Source organism: Lissotriton vulgaris, chromosome 12 (assembly GCF_964263255.1).
Source record: "Lissotriton vulgaris chromosome 12, aLisVul1.2, whole genome shotgun sequence".
NCBI lineage: Eukaryota > Metazoa > Chordata > Amphibia > Caudata > Salamandridae > Lissotriton > Lissotriton vulgaris.
The window spans coordinates 127,880,097-127,900,239 of NC_141700.1; the positions used below are offsets into that span (position 1 = coordinate 127,880,097).

The 20,143-nt window shown below is 47.2% G+C and overlaps 1 protein-coding gene across 2 annotated transcripts in view; it reads left to right on the forward strand.

Moving 5' to 3' along the window:
• SLC39A1 (solute carrier family 39 member 1) overlaps nucleotides 1–19,456 on the forward strand; it is a 47,071-nt gene extending 27,615 nt beyond the window's left edge. For both annotated transcript variants that reach the window (XM_086947540.1, XM_086947541.1), the window contains exon 4: nucleotides 17,279–19,456. In XM_086947540.1, the coding sequence (XP_086803666.1) occupies nucleotides 17,279–17,959 (681 nt within the window). In that variant the 3' untranslated portion in view covers nucleotides 17,960–19,456. The remainder of the gene's footprint in view (nucleotides 1–17,278) is intronic.
• The last annotated feature ends 687 nt before the right edge of the window (nucleotides 19,457–20,143 follow it).

Sequence of the window (20,143 nt, forward strand, 5' to 3'; positions counted from 1 at the left end):
GGGGATGTGCGAATTGGAAAAACCTTTTACCGGACCTGGGCCATAAGAGCGTAGGAGAGAGCAAAGGTCGAGGTCCGACAAGGGGCTGAGAACACGACGGGGGCGATGGGAGTTATTGCGAACGGGGATAGTGGACCATTGCTGGTGTCGTCGGGGGCGAGTGTATGTAGGAAGGGTGCGTCGTTTGTAGGGTAATGGGATGGTGGGAGGTAGACTGGGCTGTGAGGAGAGAAGGTCTTTGATTGCGTGGATGTCTTTTTTGATTTGTAAAATTTCCTCCTTGACTTGTTGGAGTGTGGATAAGGTCAAGTCAGGAGGGTTGATGAGGTGTTCCGCGGTGCTAATGGGTGGGATGGTATTCAAGGTGTGGACGTGTTTGTGGGCGAGGGGTGTGAGTGGTGAAGGTGAGGCAGGCGGAGGGTGGGAAGCATAGATAGTGACTTCAGTGGGAGACGGTACAGGTGAGTAGAAGAGTGAGTGAAGGTTGAAGACAGTGGGGGAGACAGGAGGGTAGTGAGGGCTAAGAATAGGAGGTGGGGGAGAGGGGGGTGCTAGGGTAAGGGAGGAGGTATGTTCTGTATCTTGTGTTGGGAGGGGGATGACGTTATGAGTGGGAGTGGGGAGGGAGCGGGGAAGGGAGAGGTGTCTGCCATGGGGGGGATGGGGTGGTTGGGTGGATAAACTCCGAGTGATGGTGTGTGCAGATGTAGGCGTGTTGTGGGTGGGAGTTGTTGTGTCGGGTGTGAGAGACACGTGGGTGGGAGTGGAGAGAGAGATGGAGAGGGAGAGGTGTCTGTCGAGGGGGAGATGGGAGGGGGTGGATAAACTTTGGGCGGTGGCTTGTTCAAATGGTGGAGTGTTGTGGGTGGGGGATGATCTGTCCGAGGGGAGAGGGACGGAGGGGGTGTGTGTGGGGATAAGAAGTGTCATGTTGGAGGGGCTACTAGTATGTGCGGTGGGGATATTCGTGACTGTCCTTGGGGAGTGGCGTGCGTTAACAGCAGGTGGGCCATTTACTGGGGTACTGGTGGTAGAGGTGTAGTAGGTGGTGGCTACGAGGTCAGGGGGGATAGTGCTGGCGGACTTCTGGGTTCGGGTCCGCAGCTTGGAGAGGTGCTCTTTGAACTTGGGGAACAGGTTGTCTAGTAGTTCCAGGTTCTTGTCCGTGGCTTGGATCAGGACAATCCCGGTATTATAGATTGTAATGGTAGACCTGCCAGGGAAGAGGTGGGAAGGTGTGATGGTGAGAGTTGAGCCATGGGTTGTTTTCTTGGTGATGGAGACTGTGAGTAGAGATAGGAAAGTTTTTCTCCATTGGGCTCTGCGTGAGGTGTGGAAGATGAAATCAGTATTCAGGGCTCCATTGCCCGATGAGAAGTAGGTGTCAGCAAAGGGTGTTTCCGGGTGCGCCCTCAAGAAGTTGTGTTTGAAACGTTTAGTGGCACTTTTGGAGAGAGGGGTGGAGGGGTAGTTAATTCTAAAAGTGTGCTTGTCGTTGAGCTCCATTTTAGAGAGGCTGTGGTGTTAGGTGTCTGAACTAGGGCGATAGTACACGCTGTCAGCCGCTAGTTACAGGGCCAAGGAGGACACTAGTGAGTGAGCACAGATATAGGGGGTGGAAGTCAGTGTGATCCCCGAACAGCCAGTGCGTGGGAGCATCTTATCAGATGTATCCTATATACAAGGTAGCAGTCAGCTTACACCGTGTGACCAGCTATGCGAGGTAAGGCCTATTAGGTGGAGGCTAAGTTACATATCAGAATGTACAAGGTAGCAGCAATGTAGTCTAGGCTTAGAAAGTGGCTGGGCGCAGTTTGCCTGACAGAGAGAGTTGGATGAGGTAGTAATAATCAGTGCAATATCGTGACGTAGCTTACAATGAAAACCCAATAAGAAAATAAATATTATGTTCATAAATAATAAATATAAATAAATAAATAAGTGTTCATGGCTTACTCTACCATCTTGGCTGGAAAAGGAAGCTGGGAAATTGGCCTTGCTGGGATTATCAGTGTTGAGGCTCGGCTTTCTTAAGAGAGGGAGAATTGGTGCAATTTTCAATTTTTCGGGGAAATAACCAAGAAGGAACATATGATTGAAGATCAATAGGAGGTGGCCGGGGATGATGGTAGGGGCTAGCTGTTCTAGGTGGGCACGAATCTAAAAGGCGGTCCTAATTTGAACTGGTTGAACAAATCTGTTGCTTGACCAACAGTAAGAGTGGAGAAAGCGGAAAAAGTAGTATTCAAAGACGGAGGTGGCTCTAATAACTCAGCATCCAAATTAGCTATTTCCCTAGTGCAGGTCACCGATTAGGAGCCACCAGATATCACCGATTGAAAGTTGCTAGCCAAGCACGCCACAACAGAGCTATGATTTGCAGCAAACACATTATAGACAGCCTCTACTTTATCTTTAAAGAATGTGGCGATTTTGTTACAAAAAGAGGCATCTGTTTTGGACTACTTAACCAGCGAAGGATTGCTGAGTTTGACCACTATAGAAAAGAGCTTCTTAGGAGTATTAATAGCTGAATTGATTTTATTTATGAAGACATTTGATTTGGCTTTAATCAAGCTCTACTTTGTTGGTGGCATTGTCCTCTACTCTATAGTTGGACCCACCTTCCTCTCTAACCTTCTACAGGATTGTTTAGCCAATCTGAGCTCCTCATTTAACCAGGGCTCAGAAGGTGTAAGTCAATTTGTGTTTCCGCATCTGGCAGGTGCTAAACTATTAATGGCTAAACTGATTCACTGATGGTAGTAATCTGTAGCTAAGTCAAGATCAGAGGAAACTATTATATTAGATCAAATTAAGGCAACAGTAAGTTGGCCTTCCGATATTTTAGGCAACGGGGGAATGACAGTGACTATTTACTACACAATCAGTTGTTCCATGGCGAGAGAACTGTCAGAAGAAGGGGCCATGGGATGCGAGCGAACCTCAGTAACGCCTGCGCACTAATGTATTTACATTGCTGATTGTAAGATGCCAAGAGTAATTATTTAATAAAATTAGTTAAAAATAAAATCACTGGTATGACCCCTGGAATGCGTGGAGTCAAGAACTAATTGAGACAGGCCCAGAAGAGATAATGAAGCAATGAGGTCACAGGTGTCGGGGTCCTCTTTATGCTCCAAATGAAAGTTGAAATCACCAAGATTAGTAAAATCAGCGGAGTAGGCTTTGATATCCCATACAGGTAGATTCATCAAAGACCCGTTTTGCGAGTCTGTAATAGCGATTCATAAGGAATCGCTATTACAGACTCGCAAAATGGGATTCATGTAGGAATCGCAAAATAAAATGCGATTCCTACACATTCCTTATTTGCGATTAGCAATTAGCTAATCGCAAATAAGATAGAGATTTCAAGGGTGCGAGGGGTGTCCAAAGGACACCCTGTAGCACCCCTGAAATGCAAATTTACACAGGTGTTGCGCACACACATGTCCAAAGGACATGTGTGTGTGTGTAACATGCAACAGAGAAAAATGCACTAAAGTGCTTTTTTCTACTTTTTCGCTTTTTACCACGAAGTCAGATTTCGTGGTAAATAGCGACCAAATATTGCGAATTCGCAATTTAAAATTGGTTCATGAATTGCATTTAAGGAATCTCTAATAGAGATTCCTTAAATACAATTCCTCGCAAATATGCGATTTCGCAAATAGCGATTTTTGCATTTGGGATGATGAATCCCAAATGCAAAAATCGCACTTGCAAAGGGCCAGATTCTCAGAATCTGGCCCTTTGCGAGCGCAATTTAGTTTCATGAATCGGGCTGATAATGTACTATCTATGTTTAGGAAAAGATTTCTGGGGCCGGGGGGGGGGGGGGGGGGGTGTAAGGGCACAGTTGAAAGAATAGTGATTATAAAGACCAATTAAAAAAAACAAGGCTTCACAGCCTGGATAGAATAAAGGGTCAAACCTGATCTTGAATTTGTCTTTAAAAAGGATTGCTAAACCGCTGCCTCTTGCCAGTACAATCCAGACTAATTGGAGAGTAACCCTAAGGGGGGGGGTTGGCTGGGGGACTTGAGGCAGCAGCATCTGCCCAAGACTCATTAACAAAGGCAATATCAATGTTAAAATTGTCTAAAAAGTCAGCAGCTTCCACTGCATTTTTTTTGTATAAGCGAACAAGCTTTCAGCAGTGTACATTTAATTGTTTCTGCCACGCATTTCTGTGTTCTGGCCAGGTTGTACCTAAGAGGTTTATCTTGTGATAGTTCAGAGTAAGCTAACACTGGACCGGAAACAAGCATCCTGGGACTGGTTTCGGGGTATCGCCCCTCAACAGCCAGGTGACCATGCTGATGAGGGATGGAGGGAGGTCATGGCTTGGCAGTTCAGGCTGGACTGTTCCCATGAGAAGCAGGGTCAAGACTGATTTGTATATGGCTGGGTCCAACCTGGGATAGTGTGGTGAGCAAAATAACAATGGATTAAACCCAGATCTTTGTGACTGGAGGGTAAATGTTTGTTTAGTTCAGCAGACCTTCCATCGTTTGTTCATTTGTTTGTGCTCTAAATTGTGAGCACAGCTGTTGTGCTTTTCCCAAAATAATTGGGGTCACATCTGGTAGTTCCCCTTTGCCACAACAGAAAATGTAGCTTTTCGGAAAAGAACTACAAGCGGCTGTCTCATTCTTCTACTAGTGAGTTTTGCTCTGTTAGACAGGAAGCGTTAGGACTCCAATAAACCTGTAAGAGTACATTTTCATCCTCATATCCTTAAACCTACCAATCAGTTCACACTCCTATCAATCAATCAATCACAGGAATTTGTATAGCGCGCTACTCACCCGTAAGGGTCTCAAGGCGCTGAGGAGGGGCGGGGGGGATGGGGTCGCTACTGCTTGAACAGCCAGGTCTTGAGTTGTTTCCTGAAGGAGAGGTGATCCAGGGTCAGCCGTAGGTGAAGGGGGAGGGAGTTCCATGTCCTGGCCGCCAGGTAGGAGAATGATCTTCCTCCGACGGTGGATTTCCGAGTTCGTCGGACAGAGGCGAGGGCGAGGCTGGTGGATCGGAGCTGGCTGGTGGGTGTGTAGAAAGTGAGGCGGCTATTGAGGTACTTCGGGCCTGTGTCTTGGAGAGACTTGTGGGTGAGGAGTCTAAACGTGATTCTCTTGTTGACGGGGAGCCAGTGCAGGTCTTTCAGGTGGGCGTAGATGTGGCTGCGACGAGGGATGTCCAGTATGAGTCGTGCTGAGGCGTTCTAAATGCGCTGGGGTCTTTTCGGAGTGTGGCTGTGATACCAGCGTAGAGGGCGTTCCCGTAGTCCAGACTGCTGGTGACGAGGGCCTAGGTGACCGTCTTCCTGGTTTCTGTGGGGATCCATTGGAAGATCTTCCAGAGCATGCGCAGGATGTTGAAGCAGGATGATGAGACTGCGTTCACTTGTTTGGTCATCGTGAGGGAGGAGTCCAGGATGAAGCCCAGGTTGCGTGCGTGGTCCGTTGGTTTGGGTGCGTTGCCCAGGGCAGGGGGCCACCAGGAGTCGTCCCACATGGAGGGAGATGGTCCGAGGATGAGGACTTCTGTCTTGTCTGAGTTCAGTTTCAGACGGCTGATCTTCATCCATTCTGCGACGTCTCTTATTCCTTCCTGGAGGTTGGCTTTGGCGGTGGCGGGGTCGTTGGTGAGGGAGAGGATCAGCTGGGTGTCGTCAGCGTAGGAGATGATGTTGAGGTTGTGTTGGTGTGCAATGGCTGCGAGAGGGCTCATGTAGACGTTGAAGAGGGTGGGGCTGAGTGAGGATCCTTGCGGGACGCCGCAGATGACTTCGGTGGCTGCGAATCGGAACGGGGGGAGGCGGACTCTCTGGGATCTTCCGGCGAGGAAAGAGATGATCCACTCCAGGGCCGATCCTTGGATACCGGTGTTGCTTAGGTGCTGTATCGGGGTGCGTTGGCATACTGTGTCGAAGGCTGCTGAGAGGTCTAGGAGGATGAGGGCAGCAGTTTCCCCGTTGTCGAGCAGGGACCTGATGTCGTCGGTGGCTGCGACGAGGGCGGTCTCGGTGCTGTGGTTTGCTCGGAAACCGGACTGTGAGGGGTCGAGGGATCCGTTGGTCTCGAGGAAGGCGGAGAATTGTCTGTTGACGGTCCTCTCGATGACTTTGGCTGGAAAGGGGAGGAGCGAGATGGGGCGGAAGTTCTTCAGGTCCGTGGGGACTGCGGTGGGTTTCTTGAGGAGGGCGCTCAGCTCGGCATGTTTCCAGCTCTCCGGGAAGGTGGCGGACGCAAAGGAGCTGTTGATGATGTTCCGGAGTTGGGGTGCGATGATGGAGTCGGCTTTGTTGAAGATGTGGTGTGGGCAGGGGTCGGTAGGGAACCGGAGTGGATGGTGTTCATCATGTGGGTGGTGTCTTCGGTGCTGATTGGGGTCCAGGTGCAGAGGGTGGCGGTTGGGGGCGTTGGTTCGGCGGTTGGGTGTGTGGTTTGTGCGCCGAAGCTGTTGTGAATGTCGGCGATCTTGCGGTGGAAGAACGAGGCGAGAGAGTAGCAGAGGCCTTGAGAGGGAGTGATGTCGGTGTTGCAGGTGCTGGGGTTTGAGAGCTCTTTGACGAAGCTGAAGAGCTTCTTGCTGTTGTGGGTGTTGTTGTCCAGTCTTTCTTTGAATGCTATCTTCTTGGTGGTGCGGATCAGCTGGTGGTGTTTGCGGGTGTCGTTCTTGAGGGCGGTAATGTGTTCTGTTGTCTGGTCGTGGCGCCAGGCTTTCTCGAGGGTGCGGCAGGTTTTCTTGGAGTTTTTGAGGTCGGTGGTAAACCACGAGGCTTTCCTGCTGCCGGGTCGACTGGGAGAGTTCTTCAGTGGTGCGAGTTTGTCGGCGCAGTCGGTGAGCCACTGTGTGAGGTTGCGGGCTGCTTCGTCTGGGTCCGTCGTGTTGGTGGGTGGGTTTTGGCTGAGGGTGGTGATGAGCTGGTCGGCGGTGATCTTGCTCCAGCTTCTGCGGGGAATCTGTTGCGGGTGGTGGTGGGTCGTGGTTCTCCTGAAGTTGAAGTGGACGCAGCTGTGATCAGTCCAATGAAGTCCGGTGGAGTGGCTGAAGGAAATGTGCTTGCTGGAGGAGAATACGGGGTCAAGCGTGTGGCCGGCGTAGTGGGTGGGGGTGGTCACCAGTTGCTTGAGTCCGAGGTTGTCCAGCAGGGCGGTGGTGTTGCAGTCCTTGATGTTCTCCAGGTGGAAGTTGAGGTCTTCTAGGAGGATGTAGTCGGAGGAGGTGAGGGTGTGCGGGCTGACAGTCTGCGATGGCTTCGCTGAATTGTGTGTGTGATCCCGGGGGTCTGTAGATGAGAGTGCCTCTGAGGGTGGTCTTGAGGTCGGTGTGGATCTAGAAGTGAAGGTGTTCGGCGGCAGTGAGGGTGTCGTCGGAGTTGGTCGTGATGCGGATGGTGTTCCTGTGGTCTATGGCGATGCCTCCTCCGGTTTGATTGACGCGGTCCCTCCGGGTGATCTTGTAGCCGTCCGGGATGGATATGGCAATGTCGGGGCCTAGGATGCGTTCATCCAGGTTTCCGTGAGGAAGGCGGCGTCTGGTGAGGCTATGTCGAGGAGGTTCCAGAGGTCCACGGCATGCCTGTGGACAGAGCGGGTGTTGAGCAGGATGCACTTGAGGTGGTTGTTGCTGGTGCTCGGCTTAGCGGGTGCGGTGCTAATTCGGAGGCAGATGAAACGGCAGGCTTGGCAGGTGGAGGGTCCGTGTGTGCGCCTTGGGGGGGCTTGGTGGCAGGTGGCGTTTCGGCCAGCGTTGAGTGCGTGGAGGGTGGCGGCGTTGTAGGTCCGTCGTGTGCGCCGGCATCGTCGAGGACCAGGGGTCCTGGCGCTGGGCGCGGTCCAGGCGCGGACGGGTGTAGACGGGCTTGCTTTTGGCGCGCCTTCGGCGCACAATCGGCACGCCTGCTGCGTGTGACCGCTGCCCATACGCGCAGGCTCCATTTAAGGCGAAGTGGGAGGGAGAAGCAGCTGGGAGGCGGGTCAATGGGGAAATAGAAGGGAAAAGGGGGCGGGGCCGCGAGGGAGCAGCGGCGGGAAGAGGGGAGCGCAGGGGGGGTCACACCAGGGGCACAGAGCAAAAGGGGAAGTGCAACAGAGCTTACGTACAGGAAATAAAGGACTAATACAGTAAATAAAATACAGAATCACAATACAGTAAATAGAATATGACAATGACACTAGGCACAGAAGGGGGCAAAAACGGCGAAAAAGAGCAAGCAACAGCGAGGGGGCACCGAGGTCAGGGACAGACCTGTGGCGCTGGGGGAGACGCGCCTTCAGCTAGTGGGCCGTGCGGCGTGGGGGTGTCCTGGGTACAGGTCACCCCTGAACTAATCACCTCGAACCCCCAGCTGCCAAAATCAACTTTCACAGCAGAATGAAGGTCGTTGCCACCTGGATGAAACACAGCTGCCTCAAACTCAACTTGGACAAGACCACAAAGTACTCACCCTGGGACCCGCCCCCTCAGCCTGGGACGACAAGAAACGCAGCCTTTGCATCATACTCGACTCCTCGCCAACCATGAACTGCCAAATTAACACCATATTCTTATTGTGCTTCCACGTGCTACGCCTGCTTCGAAAGGCATTCAATCAAATGGATCCCCACAGAATCCAGAGAGCGTCACTCACACACTCCTCACCAGCAGACTTGACTACGACAACGCACTCACACAGAAACAGCTCCGGAAACTAAAGAACGTCCAAAACGCTGCAGCCAGACTAGTCCTCGAACCCCCCCCCCCCACTGCAGCCGCATAACACAACTCCACTGGCTCCCAATCCACAACAGAATCACCTTCAAGCTCCTCACACATGCCTACAAAGTTCTCCATAACGCAGGACCAGAATATCGGAACCACCTCCATGCATTCCACGTACCCGTCAGACAACTTTGCTCCACCCAAGTTGCCCAGGCCACTGTCTCAAGGATTCACAAGACCAGAACTGGAGGAAGATCCTTCTCCTACCTCGCCACCAAGACCTGGAACACCATGCCCCTCCACCTCGAGGCAATCCCTGTCGCTGACCAAATGCAGGAAAGACCATGAGACCTGGCTTTACGACTGAACCTCCACTCCCAGATGGATCAGAAGCCCCACCCTAGCACCTTGAGACCCTCAAGGGGGAGTAGCCACGCTGCACAAACTCCTGATTGATTGGTTGGTATTTTGCAGTCAGTTATTATTTATTTGTTTATAAATAATGTGTATCACATTGATCATAATTCTAATCAGCTCAGCAGATAGGATGCAAATAAGAACACCTTTAAGATAGGCTCCAATCAGGTTTAATCACACATCCCTAACCTGTTAGTCTGTTCTACGCTCAATGTGTCTAAAATGTTGTCAACCTTTCAGTTTATGTGGCTGTATTAGTTTACTAAGCTTGTATTATGCCAAGCCATAGACAGTTTGCCTGTATACCTTTATGCTGTCATTGGATCAGCAATTAGAACCCAGTCATTCAGCATCTCTGGTCAGCAGTCGGTCTGTGTGTCTGACTCCATCCCTGAACTACTACATTATGTACCATTTTTGTCAATGATGTATTGGGAAAGCAGGATGAGTCCCTCATGCTCGTCTTTTGCTTTGCTACAAAATCAGAAAGCATCGCCCCTTTTCAGAAACTAGTGTTGCTGTTCCTCCTTCCTTCCTAGAACAGATCTCCAAACGTTTATCTTTGCCTTGCAGCCACAGGTACAACACGTCTCCTGAAAGTGGAAAATAGTTTTTTTCTCTGACCTATTACTTTGAACTGTATCAGAAAACAAGGAGTTTCTAAGCAAACACATTTGTTGGCATTATTATTCAAATCGATAGCCTCCTTTTCTAAACCCCACGCCTATTACTCACAGTCTCTAAGATTAAATGCAATCCTGTTTGCATGCAGTCTGGCTCTTATTGTACGTCATATATATTTATATACGAAAGCCCTGCCACACACGACTGCCCCGGAGCCCAGGGCGAAAAGATATGCTGCATTGGCTCTCCCACTGCTCTTTTGGGTGCTTTTTTCACTTACATAGTTTTTGAGCACTGGGTCCTTTTGAGTTTCCCGTGCTATACATGTACAATGTGGTATTTTTCATCGTTTCCAATCCTATCCATAGTTTGTGAACTATTCAAAAAATATACATATTTTGACTTGCACATTAGACACTCTTTTTTTTTTTTTGTCTTCCATCTCCAAAACGGCTGAACTGATTTTATCAAAGCGAAAAAGGGCATTCAACAATGGTTCGGCCACCATAGTATTTAAATTGGTGACCAATTGTTCAGTGGTTTGAGTGTTAAAAAAATCTATTGGAAATTACATATTTAACTTGAGTGAAAAACGTAGTCTTTCGATCCTCTTATATAAATAACTGTTGAATAGTTTGCCGACTGTGTACCTCATTGGCAGACACTCAGACCCTACTCCACGATAGCTCTAGGAGAAGCAAAGTTATTAAGGATGCAAAAATCTGATTTCCATTGAAGGGCAGTGTCAACCTTCACTCCAGCGTATGACTGCGCCTCTGTAATATGCAATACCATAGATTCTTAAGAGAACATACTTTCTTTTTTAAACCACTGTATATAAATGTAGTATTGCCGAGGTAATGCCATACAAATACCATGTAAAATTATTCTTTTGGAGAACTGGGTGGTCTCATTACGCTATTGGATCCTGGGTCTTTTGGGCAATTTATATAAAAAAATCTAACTCTGCTTCAATTCTTTTTTCCTAACACAAAGGTTACAGCTAGCCAACACATGAAGTGCAGTGCAAACCGTATTATTTCAGTTTGTTGCAGTATTATTATGACAATTTTATTTTTTGAATAAAAATGATGAAAGAAATTTGCTTGTTCAGGGTGTTGTGGAAGTGTGTACAGACTGAGTACATGATGCAGGCACATGATTGTGGCATTGCTTACAGAACACAACGCTCCGCTGGTACTGTGTGTTTGCCTCTGTTTGTATCTGAGAGAGTACGGTCTACCACTACATAATTTAGTTGTTTTAGGCAAACCGCTGTGCACTGAATTGTAACAATGTTTTTCAACTTGAGAGTGTAGGAAGTCAGCTGCTTACATGCTGCGCGTACACTGCAGCCACAGGACATTAAATAGGTTTGCATGCTGGTTCAACGAATGACCCATGTCCAGTTGCCTTGGCTTCCGTCAGTCTTGTGTTTCAGTGCTCTTTCCCTTTCTTGATAATTTGGTAATCCTTTACCTTTCCTCAGAAATAGTTCCATCTCAGTTGTTACATCCGTTCTGCAACCAGAATTGGCAAAGTCCTGCGTACTGGGCAACATATCACATGATATATATATTTTTTTTAAATTACTTGTTAAGCGCGGCTGCCACCCAAAGGGTATCCTGGCGCTGAGACTGCGTCTATCCTGCGGGCATGCTACCAATTACATTGCTCTAGGGAACAAAAAGGTCTTAAGATCCTTTTTAAAAGGGATAAAATCTTGTCTACCCCTCAGTGTCAACAGGAGGGTGTTCCAGAGAGTGGCGGCCGTAAAGCTAAAAGCACGTCCACCCATCCTCACTCTATTGATCCTGGGGACCGTCACCAGAAACGCGGAGGAGGTTCTTAGGGGTCTGGCAGCGCGATACCAGGAAAAGAGGTTTTGGAGCGGAATCTGCCCCTGTCCGTGCAAGGCCTTAAAGACGAGACAGAGCGCCTTGAAGGAGATTCTCTCTTGGATGGGTAACCAATGAAGGTCTGCTAATGCGCCAGAGGAAGAGGCAGATCGAGGGCGGGATAGGGCCAATTTCGCTGCTATATTTTGGATCCCTGAAGCTTTAGAATCAAGGTTTTTGGTGCTCCCAGAAGTAGTGCGTTGCAGTAATCTAATCGACTAAGAATAGAACTGCGCACTATCTCTGCCCTTGCCTCCTTGGGGAGAAGCGGTAGGATCTTGCGTAGGGCACGAAGTACGCCCATACAGCCCGCTACGGTTCTGTTCACAGAGGCCTCAAGCTGCAGATTGGATTCAAGCAAAACTCCCAAATTGCGGGCCGACTCAGCAGCCTCTACCGTACCTGGAATAGATGTAGGCCAAAAATCGTCCGGAAGCGGACGAGGGGTACGGTCTAAGGAGCAACGGAGAACCTCCGTTTTGGATCCATTAAATTGAAGCGAGTTGGCGATATCGGCAGTGTTGTTGATCGTTGAGTTTAAACTAATAAAGAGAATTCTAAAAACAAAAAAAGTCAGTTGCAATCTACACAAGCTGTACAGTGGTTAATTCTTATTTTATTCTTTTTTTGAAAGTATATGCCACAAACAGAATACGTTTTGGCAAAGATGATGCAAATCCTTTCCCATTTATCATTGCTTGTATAGTTTTGGTAAAACTTTATTTTTGAGCAGATGTCGGACTCTCACCCAATATAAGAAATAAACGTGGGTTATAAGCAAAAATATTGTCTGGCTTCACAAGCCACACTTCACTATTAAACCAGTCCCAGGTAATGATTGGCTCTGTTTTATGTGGATGTGTAATTGGTGAAAAAGCAAAATGCGCTCACTCACAGAAGTTAGCCAGTGGATGAATTGCGCGGATCCAATGATATGCTGTAGAAGGTGGAAGAAAAACTTGAATGAGGCTACTACAGACGAATGGATGAAGAGGACTGACTGAAAGCTTCTATAAGTTAGTCTACTATAAATAATCTTCGTAAAATCAAAGTGTCTTTACTAATGCCAGACCTAAAATGGAGAAAAAAACTAAATGTGGCTGCTCCATTCTTGCATTTAAATTTTTTTACTTTTAACTGTTGTAAGGGTACAGGAATAAAACAAGAGGCTCATCCAGTAAAAGACCAAGACCAATTCGAAATGTTGATTTCCCCATATTGATTCACCATAGGATATGGTGTTGATCGTGTAGTCCTGTTCAAGGTAGTTTGATATTCTCTCTTTCCACCGAAACATGCGTTGTCTGTATGTTTGGGAAACCCCAGTCCACAATAACGAAAAAGAAATTGTAGGTTTCTCCCAGTTGTAATCTTTTGTGTTTGTGTTATGAGGTTGGAGTATGAATGAGTGGCTGGAGTGAGAATCTATTTGCTTGGTGAGTGAAGGAGTGAGTGAATTGGTATATGGGGCAGTGCACATAAATTCATTGGTGTAGATTTAAATGAATCTAAGAATGTAATAAAAAAAAGTGTGTATGTAAATGTATGATGTCTCGTTTTGAGTTGGTATATATATGTAATTTTGGAAAATATTCTGAGAAACCTCTTATTAACCCCTTCGCTGCGGCGGCAATTCTGCCGCAGCGCTGGGGGGGGGGGGGGGCGAGCGGCACTCGCATGCTCGTGACGGAGCCGCTCCGTCACGAGCCGCGGTTGCGCTGTGCTCATGACGGAGCGGTTCCGTCATGGCCCCGCCCGCGAAATCAGCGCCACACTGGCGCGGCGGCAGGGCCATGACGGAACCGCTCCGTCATGAGCACAGCGCAACCACGGCTCATGACGGAGCGGCTCCGTCATGAGCATACAAGGGGTTAAAAATGTGTATGGGTAATATGATTACTCAACTAACATATTAAATACATCATTTGTAATGTGGTAGGATCACCATTAAAATAAAAACTGAAAAAATAAAACCGCATAAACCAATTTTATGTTCTTGTAGTAGCTGATGGTCGGGACATTGGGAACTTTGAGCTATTATTGAAGTCATACAGGTCATGTGGGAAATCTGGTTTCGTGGTGTCTTGCTTTCCCAGACCTAGAACAATTTTTTTAGGGGGTACCTTTTTCTTTTTTGGTACATTCTCAGACTACACTGTGGAACAGTACACTCGGGAAACACTACAGACACACAGAGGGTGCGGCGCCCAGTCTGAAGTTAAACAGGTGTCAGAAAGAGTACAGCTACCTAAGCCCTTGCAGTGCTTATGATGTCACTTTTTTGTCACTGCTTGTCCTGCTCAAACCTCGGCCAGCAGTCCCTGGCTAGAGATGAGAAGCTGCCTTCTGTTTTAGCCCTTTTCCTGTCCACAGTTTCCTGCATCAGCCTTGCTTTTCCTCTCTCTGCAGCAAGAACATTCTGTTAATGGATATTTTCACAGTATTCGCCTTTTCCCAGAACAGCCGTCACTTTCTAAATAGGATACCATTCCCAAGATAATTTCTGGTTCTTAGGGCTGCCAAGTGAGGCCTTGTTATTGGTGAGACACAGGCCTCTGCGAGCAACAAGAGATTGCATACCTCAGGATTCCATGGATTTCAGACTTGACAGCTAGGCTGTACATTTTGTCTGGGTGTGTAACAAGTGGTATCTGCCAGCCTCCCACCGTCCCCTAACCAAAGGCTGCAGTATTTAAGAGCAAGCTGATAAAAATTAAAGGAATTCCATAGACTCAAAGAATTCGTATAGAAACATCTGTTCACGGAAGTGAAATTGCCAGTATGTTTGTTGAAAAACTAATACACTAAAGAGAGACTGTTGGCAGTAGAGGGATCTGTCTGCAGTGTAAATCTCCCAGCGCCATGAAACCTCTGGGTGCCCGTGCGCTTAACAAATTTAGAATAACATAACATAACAGGTCCCAGGTTTGTTTGTCTCTCACTGAGAAGCCATCTCCCACAGTCTGAATCTGGATTCATTTTTACCATTATCACAAAGGGCTAACCATCTGTCAATGGAGCTGCTATTCAAAATGTAAAATGAAGTGATGTTCAGCAGAGAGGTGGATGATACTCTTGGACTGATAGACACCATCAAACTGAAGTTAAGAGTAGGCTTGAAGATAAAGAAAAAAGCTTGCAGTGGCTAATAAAAAGCATGCAAGAAACACCTCAATTTGTACCTAGAGAGAGAACTGGAAGACATAGAACCATGGGACTCCAACAGATGCTACTGCAGGCTAAGCACAAGTGTGGTAGCAAAAACAGTGTCCAAATGCAGACAATAAGCATTGCCTACAACTCAGATTGTTCACATTAATTGAAGCACACATAGAGGATACTCACAAAAAAACACTAGTACTGTGAAGAAAACTAAGGATTACACTTGTCAGAACAAGAACAGAGATGGCCATCTATGAAGGAAACATGGTAATGGTGATGTGGTTCAGGTGCTAGTCAGACTGGCGGTAGAGCTTGTCCCCAGGCCAAGACTTAGTTAGTGGCTTTACGCTGGCACATCCATTATGGCCAAAGACCAGTCAGCACTGCTTCACATACTGTGCAAGAACCTAAAGCAAGGTTGAAAATGTGCTGTCCACTTATTACACAGTTACATTGAGCTGCCAGACTACTCTCTCTGGGGTACTTCTGAAGCATTGAAATCTTTTCTTTCAAGTCCCTTCTGTAGTTTTCCAACTTTCATGAGGCTGAAGATTTATATATGCTTCTTCTTGGTGCCCCAGACCTGTCCTTATACCCCGAGTAGCCATTCCGTCCTTCCCTTAACCCCTTCTATGCTCATGACGGAGCCGCTCCGTCATTAGCCTCAGTTGAGCTGTGCTCATGACGGAGCGGTTCCGTCATGGCGCGCCTGCGCGGCGCGAATTCCGCACCTGCGCTGGACGTTCCATTGAGCGGGCGGGGCCATGACGGAACCGCTCCGTCATGAGCACAGCTCAACCGCGGCTCGTGACGGAGCGGCTCCGTCACGAGCATGCGAGCGCCGCTCGGCCCCCCGCCCCCTTAGCGCTGCGGCGGAATTCCCGCCGCAGCGAAGGGGTTAACACCACCCTATTTATTACTCCTTCTGCCATATTTCTCCCGGAGCAGCTTCTGTCTTTCTTATGCAAGTTGACTGATTTCTGCCTGCTGCTTTCTTCCTTTTGCCACCTTATATGGATCTTTACTACGCATGGTGCCTCCTTTTGTATTACTCTTTCGCCTGAAGCCAGCTGTGTTAATTGTCTCCGCTCTATATAGCGTTGTTTGCTGAATAAACAGTGTTGTACTTTATTTCCCTAGTCTTCGGTTTCTCTCTCTCTCAGTCTGTCACTTTCTTTCCCAACTTCCTCAAATTCCTTCTCCACGAGTTCTCCCTCTGTTCCTTTATCTTCCTAGTCTTATGTGTCTCTTTCACTCTGTCTTTCTCTTAGTATCTCTTCCCTTCTTTCTTTCTACCTTCAACTGCAGCCATTCATCCAGACTTTCCCACCCAGTGGTGTTTCCTCTACTGTCTTTCTCCTCCTTTCGGAGACCTTGCTTGTTTTGAAAAAACACAGACTGTGTGGCTGACCACGGTTAGGCACCTCAATTTCAAAGTACATCCGTTAATTTGTAATTTGTGAACAACACATCCGGAGCTCGGCACACAAATGCTCCACTGTAAAGACCGATACAAACTTTTAAGGACAAGGATGGTGCACCAAAGATAAGTCCAGAGAGCTTCAGGTTTTGTCAAAATTAAGTCCTTTATTTTTCAATTTCTAAAAAGCCTCAGCCAACGCGTTTCGTTCCTTGCGGAACTTCTTCGGGGCTCAAAAAAGTCTCTATAGGTTCCAACACAACGATCAAAGGGATAAAGTAATCCAAGTGCCTTTCTCAAAGAAAATACACCATCTTATATAAATATCATGTTCTTCATCTAGAATCAGTACATATGGCTAATTATATAAAGGCAACCTTCTTTCTCCATAGTCAGAAAGAATTCCACTAGAACATGGACTGAATGTGTTAACCTCTGTGTTTTAGTAGGTACTCAGGGGTATTAAAACGTTCACCTTAAATTTGAAACAATTCTACCCTAAAAAGCCTATTAGGTCCAATATCCTATTAATTCCCAAGTCGTGGGACATAGGTGGCTCAATTTGAAAGGTGAGTGCCAACCTGGAATGAGGGTCGTCCAGCTCCAATAATTAACCGGGCATGTATAACTCCCAAACTGCATTTATTAGCCAACCTGCCCGTCTACATTCGTCCTCCCTTGTATGTCGGGAACGATGCCAAAGTATCGGCGAGGTCAAAAAACCTTGCCCGTACAAGATTGTGTATTTTCCTTGAGAAAGGCGCATGGATTACTTTATCCCTTTGATCGTTGTGTTGAAACGTCTAGAGACTTTTTTGAGCCCTGAAGAAGTTCTGCAAGGAACGAAACGTGAAGGCTGAGGCTTTTTAGAAATTGAAAAATAAAGGACTTAATTTTGACAAAACCTGAAGCTCTCTGGACTTATCTTTGGTGCACCATCCTTGTCCTTAGCAGACATTGCTTGTGTTGCTTTATCAACTGGAGCCCGTTACCTGTCTTGCCCCCTCTGCTTATTCACTACTGACACCAGTCTTTCTCATTACAGCTCGAGTTCCCACTGCAGGAGTTCATCATTGCCATGGGCTTCTTCCTGATCCTGGTGATGGAGCAGATCGTCTTGGCCTTCAAAGATCAGTCTGGGGGCCTGGAGGAAACCAGAGCACTGCTGGGCTCATCTGTAGAAAGCAATGTCCAGGCCCCACACTGGCTCGATGTACCAGCGCCCGAATCCAGACGCCACAGTGAGGTCCATGTTCATATAGACTTAAACTCGCACTCTGCCCTGCGTTCCTTCATCCTGGTCTTCTCGCTTTCTCTGCACTCGGTCTTCGAGGGCCTGGCTGTCGGACTTCAGGAGGACTCCTCGAAGGTGCTTGAGATCTGTGTGGCACTTCTACTGCACAAGTCCATCATTGCATTCAGCCTGACGCTAAAGTTGGTACAGAGCAGGCTGCGTCACCGCGTGGTGCTGTTCTGTCTGATCCTCTTTGCCATTATGTCACCACTGGGAATCGGTATAGGTGTCAGCCTAAGTGAGTCAGGCGACACGGTGAACCAGCTGACCCGCAGTGTGATGAAGGGCATAGCCACGGGCACCTTCATCTACATTACTTTCCTTGAGATCCTACCCCATGAACTGAACTCTAGCAAGCAACGCATCCCCAAGCTCATTGTGCTTATTCTTGGCTTTTCTGTGGTAGCCGGTGTCCTATTCATCAAGATCTAGCACTGCTGTGCATCCAGGTCACTGGCGAGGGACGCTGTTGCTGGAATAAGACCACTTGTAAAGTTTGGCATCAAACAGGCTCCCTCTGTTTGGTTTCTCCCTGTACACCAGTCTTATGTGTTCTAGTGTGTAAATTGTTGCACGTACAAGCAGGAGCTTGTGTTCTAGTCTGGACTTTGACACTTGACTAGGATTGTGCAATCTTGTGCAAATATGCCAATTTTAGGGCCACTCTGAAATCAAGTAACCGCTGGTATTATATATTTTTTTTAAGTTGCTTCCCATTAGGAAATTCCTACTATCGTGAATGTGTTACTTAATGCTCAGAGTGTTAATTTTAAGATGAATTATTATGAGGGTAACCTCCTTAGCAGACTAATCGATGTTTTTGGTTGTCAGCTTCAAGACCCCAAGAATGTCCATTCTTTCAAGATTTCTGCCTCAATGGTTATCCTGTGATCTTGAAAGCTCCTAAACAAAAATATGCTTTAACCTAACTGAGGGATTACCCTTACAAGGTTATTTATTTTTGGCAAAACAGTTTCGCATTGGATCATTCTTAAACTGCACTTGGAACTGGAGTAGTCTTTTAACATTTTTATCTTTTCTTCCTCCCCGTATCAACTTAATCAAGACGTCCTTGCCCCTTCCTTTAACATTATCATGTCACACTTTTGTGCTCGATGAAACAAAATGAAAAGCACATCCCTGAATGCCTTAGAGCAGACCAGGCTTTACAAAACAGGCAGGCAATCTGCCCCAGAATTCCCACAAATTAGGTTGGCAAAGTTATTCATTTTACTATGTGCAAATGATATTCCTGTTTCCTTGTTGAGGAGTTTATTTAAAGATACCAGTGGGTAGCCCGTATGCCTGATCAGAGGTGAATTTTACTTTACTGGTTAAAATGCTGCTCCAGTTATCAAATAAAGCTCAGAGCATGCTGACCTGTTTCCTAGCCATTCTCTTGATAGTTTGGTAGTTTGGGCCCAGTAAAATATTCTGACTTACGTTTGGCTACAAACTTTGCGGCATCACCTATTTACCACTTTGGTCTAAACACTGGTCTTCCCAGTATTGCATTCTGGCTGGTCCTATTCCCATATACGTCACACCGCACAAAGTATTTTCAGGCAGTTAGTCTGGCCTGTGCTGCACCTGCCTTTGCTCCGTAGCACCTTCCATAAGATATATATTTTTATATGTTAACAGGCCGGTGTCCAGGGATTTCAATGCCGTCGTACTTGAGGTCAATATTGACTTGTTGGATCGAAACTTGGCAATACCTGATTTTATAAGAGCGAGTGAGGAAATATTTTATACATATGAGAAACAGTGCATTATTTTACATTTCACATATTGCTTGCAGATTAGACATGTATTTTTTCATATATTGATATTTACTACCCACACTTGATACCGTAACATATGTTTTGTAAATGGCAGCATATTGGACAAAGTTCAAAGACTGGTATTATTAAACTGGTTTGAAATGTGTTTAAATGTTATACTGTTCTTTCATTTGCTTTACACCAGTCCTTATATTAGGTGAATAAGGAAAGTAAGCGATTTATTTGCGCTGTTGGTGGATGGAGAGAGTGAGTGTTATCCAAGCTTGAACTGCTCCTGAAAATGGAGCCCAGGGGGTGTGTGTTTTTGCATTGATTATGAAAATATGATGTCTGTTCTTTGTGTGGTGGTGAGTAGCATCTCAGCAGCCTTAAATGGTTTTTAGGTCTCGCGTAGCGACGCAGCACATGCGCTGCTCGCTCCTGGTGAGATCTTTTGTCTTCGCTTAATTTGCGATGCTCGGGTGGAAGCTCCACCCATGCTTCTTATTGGCGCGCCTTTAAAATACCTGCATTTTATTGGGAGGGAAGCATGTTTGGTTCCCTCCCTGTCTTCCTTCGGCGTGCCTGCCCGGACAGAACATGTGCATGCTCCCGGACAGAAGATATGCACGCCTATTCTGTGCGAGTGCGGCGCTCTGCTTTAGCTTTCTACACAGTTCCCCGGCCTTCTCTTTAATTCCAGCGTCTTTGCAGAATGCGTGCACGGCGTGCTTTCACTTTCTTTCTTCCCTCCATAAGCTTTGTTTACTCTTCGCTTCTCCTTTCTCCCTTCCATTCCCTCCCCGTCCAGCATTTTGGGGTACAATGAAAGCAGTAAGAACCCAACCTTTTA